The 11,072-nt window shown below is 43.5% G+C and overlaps 1 protein-coding gene across 1 annotated transcript; it reads right to left on the bottom strand.

Moving 5' to 3' along the window:
• Positions 1-3,731: 3,731 nt before the first annotated feature.
• LOC149430658 (E3 ubiquitin/ISG15 ligase TRIM25-like) lies at positions 3,732-7,698 on the bottom strand. The gene is made up of 2 exons (XM_089666130.1): positions 5,823-7,698; positions 3,732-5,792 (listed from the first exon to the last, which is right to left on the bottom strand). The coding sequence occupies exon 1, from the start codon at positions 7,696-7,698 to the stop codon at positions 5,980-5,982; it is 1,719 nt and encodes a 572-aa protein (XP_089522256.1). The 3' UTR covers positions 3,732-5,792; positions 5,823-5,979.
• Positions 7,699-11,072: the final 3,374 nt, after the last annotated feature.

The raw sequence follows: 11,072 nt of genomic DNA, 5'->3' as shown, positions 1-11,072 counted from the left end.
AAGGGGGTGGGGAAGGGTACGGACTGGAAGGGGGTGAAAGTGTCCGGACTGGAAGGGGTGAAAGTGTCCGGACTGGAAGGGGGGGAAAGTGTCCGGACTGGAAGGGGGGAAAGTGTCCGGACTGGAAGGGGGGGAAAGTGTCCGGACTGGAAGGGGGGGAAAGTGTCCGGACTGGAAGGGGGGGGGAAGGGTCCGGACTGGAAGGGGGGAAAGTGTCCGGACTGGAAGGGGTGAAAGTGTCCGGACTGGAAGGGGGGAAAGTGTCCGGTCTGGAAGGGGGGGAAAGTGTCAGGACTGGAAGGGGGGGAAAGTGTCAGGACTGGAAGGGGGGGAAAGTGTCCGGACTGGAAGGGGGGAAAGTGTCCGGACTGGAAGGGGGGGAAAGTGTCCGGACTGGAAGGGGGGGAAAGTGTCGGACTGGAAGGGGGTGAAAGTGTCCGGACTGGAAGGGTGTGAAAGTGTCCGGACTGGAAGGGTGTGAAAGTGTCCGGACTGGAAGGGTGTGAAAGTGTCCGGACTGGAAGGGGGGGAAAGTGTCCGGACTGGAAGGGTGTGAAAGTGTCCGGACTGGAAGGGTGTGAAAGTGTCCGGACTGGAAGGGTGTGAAAGTGTCTGGACTGGAAGGGGGGGGGGAAGTGTCCGGACTGGAAGGGGGGAAAGTGTCCGGACTGGAAGGGGGGAAAGTGTCCAGACTGGAAGGGGGGGAAAGTGTCCGGACTGGAAGGGGGGGAAAGTGTCCGGACTGGAAGGGGGGGAAAGTGTCTGGACTTGAAGGAGGTAAAATGTCTGGACTTGAAGGAGGTAAAATGTCCGGACTGGCAGGGGGGGAAAGTGTCCGGACTGGAAGGGGGGGGAAAGTGTCCGGACTGGAAGGGGGGGAAAGTGTCCGGACTGGAAGGGGGGAACATGTCCAGACTGGAAGGGGGGGAAAGTGTCCGGACTGGAAGGGGGTGAAAGTGTCCGGACTGGAAGGGGGGAAAGTGTCCGGACTGGAAGGGGGGGAAAGTGTCCGGACTGGAAGGGGGTGAAAGTGTCCGGACTGGAAACAAGTCTCTTGAATACGGAGTATATCACATGTATGTTGGAATGCCTGTTCCCACATGTGTGTACGTTTGGCCGGATGATTCAAGCCATCGCCATTAATAGACATCATTTTTATAGCCATTGAATCGATCGATTTGCCGACATTAATGGGGGCCGAACCAAGGGGCCCCTAAAGCGGTAATACGTTTGTATGCGCAGGTCAGGTAAACCATTCCGACTCTCAGGAATGACACCGTAGTAGAAACAAGAAGGAAACAAACAAACAAATACAGAGAACAAATCAGTAACAAATAGGATCTCAGCCGCGATCGGAACGCAAAGAAAACCGCATTGTACTGTGTTGGGTAGTACCCCTCAGGGGCGGGGCTTACATCTGTGACATGCCATGTGGGCGGGACCATGAGATGGCGGTATAGGGTGAATGTTTGGCATTGGCCAGTGACCAGGTTCCACTCTGGAGACGCTCTGGTGGTGGTAGAATGTTATGCGTGGCTTTGTGGGAGAATGTCGCACTCTCCGAGACATTGCACCCCTTCCTCTAGGCTGTGGATTGTGATGATCGACTCATTCTGGGGACCATCAATTTAGTGGGGTGACCCCAACGTCCAATCATTTTGTGGTTTGTTATCGGGAGGAGATCGGTCCCGAGTGGCGTGGTGCGCTTAGATAAATCTGTGAAAAGCTAAAAAGAGGAGAATGGCGCAGGCACAGGATGGGGTTTGGGCGCCATTTGCGGGATTCGTTCTTGGAGGTGACAACAATGAGTTGTCATGGAGACATGTGGGGGGATTTAGGTGTCACATAGGAGGGTTTGGGCGCCATTTGCGGGATTCGTTCTTGGAGGTGACAACAATGAGTTGTCATGGAGACATGTGGAGGGATTTAGGTGTCACATAGGAGGGTTTGGGCGCCATTTGTGGGATTCGTTCTTGGAGGTGACAACAATGAGTTGTCATGGAGACATGTGGGGGGATTTAGGTGTCACATAGGAGGGTTTGGGCGCCATTTGCGGGATTCGTTCTTGGAGGTGACAACAATGAGTTGTCATGGAGACATGTGGAGGGATTTAGGTGTCACATAGGAGGGTTTGGGCGCCATTTGTGGGATTCGTTCTTGGAGGTGACAACAATGAGTTGTCATGGAGACATGTGGAGGGATTTAGGTGTCACATAGGAGGGTTTGGGCGCAATTTGCGGGATTCGTTCTTGGAGGTGACAACAATGAGTTGTCATGGAGACATGTGGAGGGATTTAGGTGTCACATAGGAGGGTTTGGGCGCAATTTGCTGGATTTGTTCTCGGAGGTGACAACAATGAGTTGTCATGGAGACATGTGGGGGGATTTAGGTGTCACATAGGAGGTTTGGGAAGGTCATGGATTCCATCCGTGGTCACATCTGGGTTTGTAGCCTCAGGTAGGAGGCCAGGAAAGATCTCTCGGGGATCGGCTCCCGATTGGTCGGGTTGGATGGATTCTGGAATGCCTCTTATTGGAAGTTATTACGCCGTGATCTATCCTCCAGAGCTGACACTTTGTTTCAGCCAATCCCTTTCTTCATCCCTTTGGTGGTGGGCGTGTCTACTAGGGTGTTACAGGAAGGGGCGGAGTCTCCCAGCTCTGTGGCAGAGATCCTTCATCTCTGATTGGTTGCAGAGTGAATGATAGGTGACGGTATGGATGATGTCTCCTTCATGAATGGATGAGAAATAGGCGGACTAGTAGGAGGAGACTTACCCATTGGATGGGAGGAATGACTTGCAGAATGGGAAGTATTAGTGGGAGAATCTGTCCCAGCATGCTGTGGGCTCATATCTGTCATTCTACGCAGAGGAGACCGGCTGCAGGAGGAGAGAGCGCTGACACCTGCTTAACAAGGTGTCACAGGAGAAGCTGTGTGCTGAGTGAGAGGAGGAGGATCCTGAGCTGCTGCTGCCACCATGTTGGGGATGGCTGGGATCCCCCCGAGGGGAGGAGCTTCCTCTCAGCTTTCCTCTTCTTTGTCATCTCCCTGAGGGTCACCGGGCTGTTGCCTCTCCTCTGGGGTGTCAGCTCCGCCCACTGCTGTGTGCTGGAACTGTGAGTACAGCAGAGCTGGGGGGGATGCAGCCAATCAGACTGCTCCGGACACGCCCACAATCTGGGGATTTTGTGATGTTTAAAAATGACAGTTATTATTGACAGTTAAAAAAGCAGAGTTATTTTATGTCAGTTGAAAAATGTATTTTTGACATTTTGAAAAAATGGCAATTGAAAAATGAGGTTTTTTTGACAGTTGAAAAATGACAGTTATTTTTTGTCAAATTTTTTTTTTTTTTTTTACAGTTGAAAAATGACATTTAACAGTTGAAAAACGACAGTTATATTTGACAGAAAATTAGTGTATATTTGAAAAATGAGGGTTTTTTGACAGTTGAAAAAAGACAGTTTTTTTTTTAGTGGCAATAAAATGCAGATAATTTTTGACAGTGAAAGAAAAATCACATGTAATAAAGAGGGTTTTTTAACAGTTGAAAAATGATTGTACTTTTTCAACTAAAAAAACTATTTTTTTCTTACAGAGTTATTTTTTTGTCAGTTAAAAACAAATTTATTTTTGACAGTAGAAAAATTAGGGTTTTTTTGTCAGTAAAAAAAAAAAAAAATGACTGGCTAAAATGACAGTTAAAAAAAATGTTTTTGTTGTCATTAAAAGAAAAAAAAATTGTCAGTTGAAAAATTTGTTATATTTGACATTTGAAAATGACAGTTATTTTTTTACAGTGGAAAAAAATGGCAATTGAAAAATGAGTGTGTTTGACAGTTGAAAAATTACAGCTATTTCTTGTTGTAAAAAAAACATTTTTTAAAGTTGAAAAATTACAGTTATATTTTTATTTTTGCAAAAAAAATATTTTTTTTGTCAGTGGCAATAAAATGACAGTCGAAAAATGAGGAGTTTTTTTCGACAATTGATAATGACAGTTAATTTTTTTTTACAGTGGCAAAAAAATGACAGGTAATTTTTGACAGTGGAAAAAATGACAGTTGAAAAATGTTATTTTTTGTTGTTAAATGTTTTTTTTTTTTTTACAATTGAAACGTTACATTTAACAGTTGATAAACGACAGTTATATTTGACAGTTGGAAATTTTATTTACAGTGGAAATAAAATGCAGATCATTTTTGACAGTGAAAAAAAAAAAATCACATTTAAAAAAAGGTTTTTTTTTCGACCGTTGAAAATGACAGTTAATTTTTTTACAGTAGCAAAAGAAATGAGAGGTAATTTTTGACCGTGGAAAAAAATGGTAATTGAAAAATGAGGGTTTTTTTTAATGTTGAAAAATGACAGTTATTTTTTGTCGTAAACATTAGGGTTTACTTACAGTTGAAAAAAGTCATCTATTTTTTTTAACAGTCAAAAAATGTCAGTTATATTTGACAGTTGAAAAATGACAGTATTTTACACTGGCAAAAAAATGCAGATAATTTTTGACAGTAAAAAAAAAAAAAAATCACATTTAAAAAGAGGGTTTTTTTTGTCAATTGAAAAATTACATTTAATTTTGACAGTAGAAAAATGCATTTTTTTGTCAGTTATTTTTGACATCTAAAAATGATGTTTTATTTGTAATTTTAAACAAATTAGTTATTTTTTGTCTGTTGAAAAATGACAATTATTTTTGACTTTTTTACAACAAATTTTTCTACTGTCAAAAAAACCCTTGTTTTTCAATTGCCATTTTTTGAACTTTCAAAAATAACTAATTGTCCTACTCTCAAATATAACTGTTGGTTTTCAAAAATAAAATTTTAACTGACAAAAAAGTCATTTTTAAAATGTCAAAAAAAACCTAATTTTTCAATTATCATTTTTTTGCAAATGTCAAATTTTTTTTGTCAATTTTCAACTGACAAAAAATAATTCTTATATTTCAACAGACAAAAAAAACCCTAATTTTTAATTGTCAAAAATAACACATATTTTGCCTGTTATTTTTCAAGTGTCAAAAAAAGAACTAATTTTTCAAGTGTCAAAAATAATTATCAACTGACAAAATATCTGTCATTTTTCACCTGTAAAAAATAGCTCCTTTTTATCAACAAATATTAACTGTCATTTTTAAACTGTCAATAAAACCATAATTTTTAAATTGCCATTTTTTGCCACTGTCAAATATAACTGTCACTTTTCAACTGTAAAAAATAACTAATTTTAAACTGAAAATATAACTGTCATTTTTTAACCCCTTCCCGCCGACGCCTCCCGGCCCTTTAAGAGATTCTGACGTCGGGAGGCGGGGCGGTGGGGGTGTGGTTTAGGAATCATGTGACCGCCGTGATGACGCGTCACGGCGGTCACATGATCGGGAAAGGTCCCGTTCGAAAGAGCGGAGCGGGACCTTTCCGTGAGTACTACACATGTGTGCGGGGAGCGCGCAGGGCGCGCGCTCTCAGCACATATGTATTTAGTTCCATGGACGCAAATGTGCGGCCGCTCGGCGTCTAGGCCCAGACGCCGGGAGGCCGCACATCTGCGTGCGGCCGGCGCAAAGGGGTTAAATGACCAAAAAAATACTCATTTTCAACTGTCAAAAAACCTGTCATTTTTCAACTTAATAAAAATAACTGTCATTTGGAAACTTCCAATAAATCTGTCATTTTTTAATTGTCATAAAACCCTCATTTTTTCAGCTGTCATTTTATTGCCACTGTCAAAAATAACAGTCACAAGCATGCATCCAGTGAAGGCGGAACACTCGGACCTCCTGCATGCTTGTTCCTGGTCAGTGACACACTAGGGAGTGAAGTGAGGTTTAGGATGAAGATGACGGCCCCGGAACCTGCAGCTTTCTCCACAAATCACTCCTGTTTCCTGCCCTTCCTCCTATTGGCTGAGTATTGCACCAATCACCAATCACATCATCCCCCTTGTGATGTCTCTGGGCGGATCTCTCACTTCTGACTCCTCCCACATATCTTTATACAACCTCCCCATACCCATACCCCGACATGGAGGGGCTGAGTGAAGGTGGTGGTGAAGGTGTGGAGGTGTCGGATCGGGTCACACAGATCATAGAAGGAGATCCGCCCGGCCTCATAATCCAGATCTATCCTGACTCTGGTACTGGAGACACCGCCGGGGAATCGGGTCTCATTACTGTCATGTATCACTGAGTACTGATTACCCCCCAACCTCTCCAACCCCCAGGACTTCTTATTATATCCAATCACTGACTGATCTCCTCTCCTGTCTATATTGGGGTAACACATCCCGACTCTCCATAACCGTGACCCCCCGATATCCACGTCCCAGTAATGTCTCCCGGAGGAGAAGCTCTGACTGCTCATCACCTGAGGACCCTGGAACCTCTCTGGTGTTTCTGGCCGATTCTGATGTGATGACCAGGAAGCAGTTTTCCCGTCATCTGATATATGTAGAAGATTACCAGCTGTCCTCACATCCAGTAATATGTCTGTAACCCCCGACACCCCCCGTGTTTCCTTTACAGCCCCAATATTTGGTCCTCCAGTGAGGGAGGGTTGGGGATCTGGCCTGGATGGTGGACCATTGATGGGACCTTTGCCCTTTGTAGTAGAATGTGGAGAGACATGTGTGCCTGTACATTTCTGTACATTGACCCCAGACATGATATCAGATAAACCCGTGTGTAATGTGTGTGAGATCCCCCCCACATCCCCATCCCCTCCATCATGGAGGAGGTTCTCATGTCTCTCTCTGCCCTCATCATCTCCATCCTCAGTATCACACAAGTCACCTGTGTCTGATTCCTGTAGGACAGTCAGTGGATCCGTCATGTTACACAGCTTCTCAATGTCCCTCATCTTCCTGGACAGCTCCTCCTTCTTTATTTCCAGATCCCGAATATAATCCAACATGGGACGGGAGACCCGCTCTGCCCACCCGGAGATGTCCCTCAGGACTCTCTTCTCCAGGTCTTCCAGACGTCTCCTGAGGTCTCTGAACAGGGCAGTGACTCTCTTGGTTTCATCATCTGCTTTTCCTTGTACTTTCCTCCTGCGTTCCTGCAGACTCTGGACTCTTTTCTCCATCTCCTCTCTCTCTGTCATCAGTTTCTGCAGAACATTCCTCAGTTTCTTCTTCTTCATCTCAGAGGCCTCCTCCAGAGTCTCCACCTGGTGTCCCCGATGTTCTCCATCCAGCCTGCAGGACACACAGATACAGGTGGAGTCCTCGGTGCAGTAATACTCCAAGATCTTCTTATGGATGGAGCATCTCCTGTCCTTCAGGGAAGTGGTGGGGTCACATAGGACGTGTTCTGGTGACTTGCTGTGGACTCTCAGGTGGTTGTCACACAGAGAAGCTTCACACAGCAGACAGGATTTCACAGCCGGTACAGGAGTGTGAATACAGTAAGTACAGAAGACCCCGGACTCCTCCTGCTCTGGATGGGTAGACCGGAAGTTCTCCACTATGTTACGTAGTGTTATGTTCCTCCTCAGTGCAGGACATTCCTGGAACTCTTCTCTGCATTCAGGACAGGAATAACCTCCAGACCCCTCCTGTGTATCCAACACACGGCCAATACAGTCCCGGCAGAAGTTGTGTCCACATCTCAGGGTTACAGGATCTGTATAAATGTTCAGACAGACGGAACATTCCAGCTCCTTCCTCAGATCAGAAGACGCCATCGCTGAGAGCAGAAGACAGAAACGAAAGTGAAAGTAACCAGTGTGACCCGTTGTGTACGATCCTACAGGGAGGGGCTGAGACTCGCAGACATAGGAATCCTTACACGGAGGAGCACATACAGCACATGGGGGGATTCCTGACATTAACCCCTTCATGCCTCAGGGTAAAACAAACCTTAATGCCTGAATACAGTTTTGCAATTTTGACGTGTTAGTTAAACTGTACATATCTTTGCAACGTCAGAGTGTATCCAAGTGGATTCTGCCTCGTTTTCTTCAGGACACATTGGGCTTTCTTTTGGTGGTAAATGTTAATGGATAATTTATACATCTTGTTTTATCATAAAAGGAAAACTGGCTCAAAATGGTAAAAAAAAATTCAGTTTTTCCATTTTAACTATAGATTTCTTGCTGCTACTATGACCCACCACCAAAAAACAACCCAAAATAACTTCTTCTATTCCTGCTGTGAATACATATGCCAAATATGTGTGTGTTATATGTTGTTTGTACTCATTATTGGGCCCAAAAACCATAGTGCACATTTTGCCCTTAGGAGGGCAATTAATCCAAGTTCACTTTTCAGGTACCATGCATTCATTACAGACAATTTGTTGTATCCAAATAATGGAATTACCCCTCAAATCACTCCATCTTGAAATCATGACCCCCTGTCGTATTTTTTTAGGGGTAAATCTTGGGTTTTTAGCCTCTCTGTTTTTGTAGGAATGATTTTTAATTTGGTAGAGAAAAACAAAAATCAAAATTTTTTCCAAAAATGTTTCAATTTATCTGTATATTTTGTGCTTTTACTATAACCTACCACCAAAAATCAACCCAAAATAATTTCTCCCACTTTTTATGTGCATGGGGATACTACATATGTGTGCATTATATATTTTATGTACCTGTAGTGGGGCTCAGAATCAATAGTGTACCTTTGAGAGGGCATTTCATTCAAGTTTAGGTTTCAGGCACCATGCATTTATTGCAGACACTTTATGGTATCCAAAAAACAGAATTACCCCCCAAATCACTCCACTTTGCAATCCAGACCCCCTAAGATATTTATATAGGGGTGCAGCCTGGGGTTTGACCCTCTCTTTTTGAAGGAAATCTTTTTGATTTGGTGGGAAAAAAAATAAAATATTTTTTTTTTTTGACAAATGTTTTAATTTAGCTGTATATTTTGTGCCATTACTATGACCTACCAGCAAAAATCAACCCAAAATAAATTCTCCTTTTTTCTGACGTGCATGGGGATACTATATATGTGCGCAATATATGTTGTTTTTGACCATAGTGGGATCCAAAAACAATAGTTTGATCATTCGATTTGGATTAATTGCCCTCTCTGAATGCAACACTTCAATATATAATGTATGTGACAAGTGCAGCGCTCGCAACCAATAAAGTGAATGGATAAAATACAATAAATCAAATTATATCCCAATAAAGGATAGAAATAGTCCCATAAATATGTATGGATAATAAAGGTGACTTCGTTGTCCAGGTAGAGGTGGTAATGAAATGCGCACTCACCGGACGCGCATATTAAATGCGCCTTGTATGTAATTATCCTGATGTCAGGTGGTAGGAGGTCCTCCTTCTGAGCAGTCCTTCTCACTCAGATATACCTATATGGTCCTAGTGGGTGCTGTCACTCCAAATGGCCTGGGTGGTAGGTGGTGATCCGTCCTAGTAGTGGATCTGCAGGCTAGAATACTCCCCCAGGGGACAACAAGGACACTCCCATAGTGTAGTAGGTTAATTAAAGACTTTTATTCAAAAGGTGCATCACATAAATTGTGTAAAACGTTGCAGACAGTAGTCTGTAAGAGGACTGACCAGCTGGTAGTAAATAATGGCCGCCGGAGCTCCACGTTGCTCCGGCGGCGTGACGTCACGGCGTGGTGTGGCTCCTCCTGACGCGTATCGTGCTCCAGCACGTCTTCAGAGGGGGGTTGCCAATCACGCCGCGCCGTGCGACGTTCGTATTTATGAACAAATCGGCACATGCGCAGTGGACCGTGGCCATTTTGGAATAGCGCAGAGCGAACTGCGCATGCGCGGGGGTTACGGGCGCCATTTTGCCTTGGTCATATCGTGTGAGGAAGCAGACTAAATGTCTGTATATCCATCAATGGGGGTGGGTTATTAAATATAGGTAAGGAACTGCTACAGCGTCCTATGTCATTAGTGAAAGGACACACTGGAACCTATTTTGGACATAATAAACCCATTTAGACAGATTAGATGTCTGTACAATTCTAATGGGAAAGAACTCGATGGGAAACAATTACTGAACTTATATGGGGAAAATCTACAGCACCATCTAGTGTTCGGAGATGATAGATAAATAGGTTCATCACCTGGATGTCTATAATGGACACTGTAATAAAAGTACGTAACGCTGGTCCATCTCTCAAATACTGGAACCAGTATGATATAGACAAATATAGGGCATAAAAAATGTTTCATGTAAAAAGTTTATAAAAATTATATAAAAAAAAAAAAAAAAAAATTGTAATAAAAAGTGAATGTCCCATTTCCCATGGACGTCGGGTCAGTGCGCATGTGCCAATGTCGTCATCACATAATATAACAAAAATAATACAATAAAAAACTTCAATATATATATTACAGACACTCTGCAGCGTGATATTATTTTTGAAGGATAAGTTCACCTTTTTTAACATGTTACATGTTACACCCTCCATATGGGTGTAACATGTTACATCTGCCCCCACACCCCCCCGATCTCCCGTTTCTGTGACAGTGAGTGGGGGGGTGACGATCCCCCACTCGCTGTCCCAATCTAATGTGATCGAATGTGAAAACTACAAGTACCAGCGGCCTTTGTGGCTGTCGGCTTGTAGTCATCAATGGACTACCAGGGCACTGTTGAGATCTCTAGATAGTTCATTGATGTTTCCTGTCATTGTGTAACTAACTGCCCATATCAGAGGTTCGGCAGACAGCAACACAGACAAGTCCGTAGGACCATTACACCCCCGATCTGCTGGCCATGGGTGCCACGATTTACAGGCTCCTAACGAAAAAAAAGTGAATGCATATTTTTTTACCTGCAAAAAAATGTGCCTTTTTTTTTTTTTTTTGTGAGGGTGAATTTATCCTTTAAGGGCTAACTTAAAAATATGCGTAAAATACTGATAAATGATTGGCGCTATTTAATAGGAGGGAAGAGATAAGGCGATCGTTAACCTTCCCTCCTGGTATTTCTGGTGTTCAATGCAGGATAGATTGGTACATTTCATGACGAGGGTGGGTGCACAGGCCGGGATTGGAAGGGCATCTTGGACAGTGGTAACGAGTATCACTTCTTTTCCCTTTTTTGCTGCACACGACACGTC

Source organism: Staurois parvus, unplaced genomic scaffold, assembly GCF_062004578.1.
Source record: "Staurois parvus isolate SC_StPar_1 unplaced genomic scaffold, SC_StPar_1.0 ptg002548l, whole genome shotgun sequence".
Taxonomy (NCBI): Eukaryota; Metazoa; Chordata; class Amphibia; order Anura; family Ranidae; genus Staurois; species Staurois parvus.
The sequence above is the reverse complement of the archived record's forward strand: the minus strand, read 5'-3'. Positions and strand labels throughout refer to the sequence as shown.

Bases quoted from the DNA above. Each gene is read 5' to 3' on its own strand.
- LOC149430658 (XM_089666130.1), bottom strand. From the start codon at position 7,698: ATGGCGTCTTCTGATCTGAGGAAGGAGCTGGAATGTTCCGTCTGTCTG.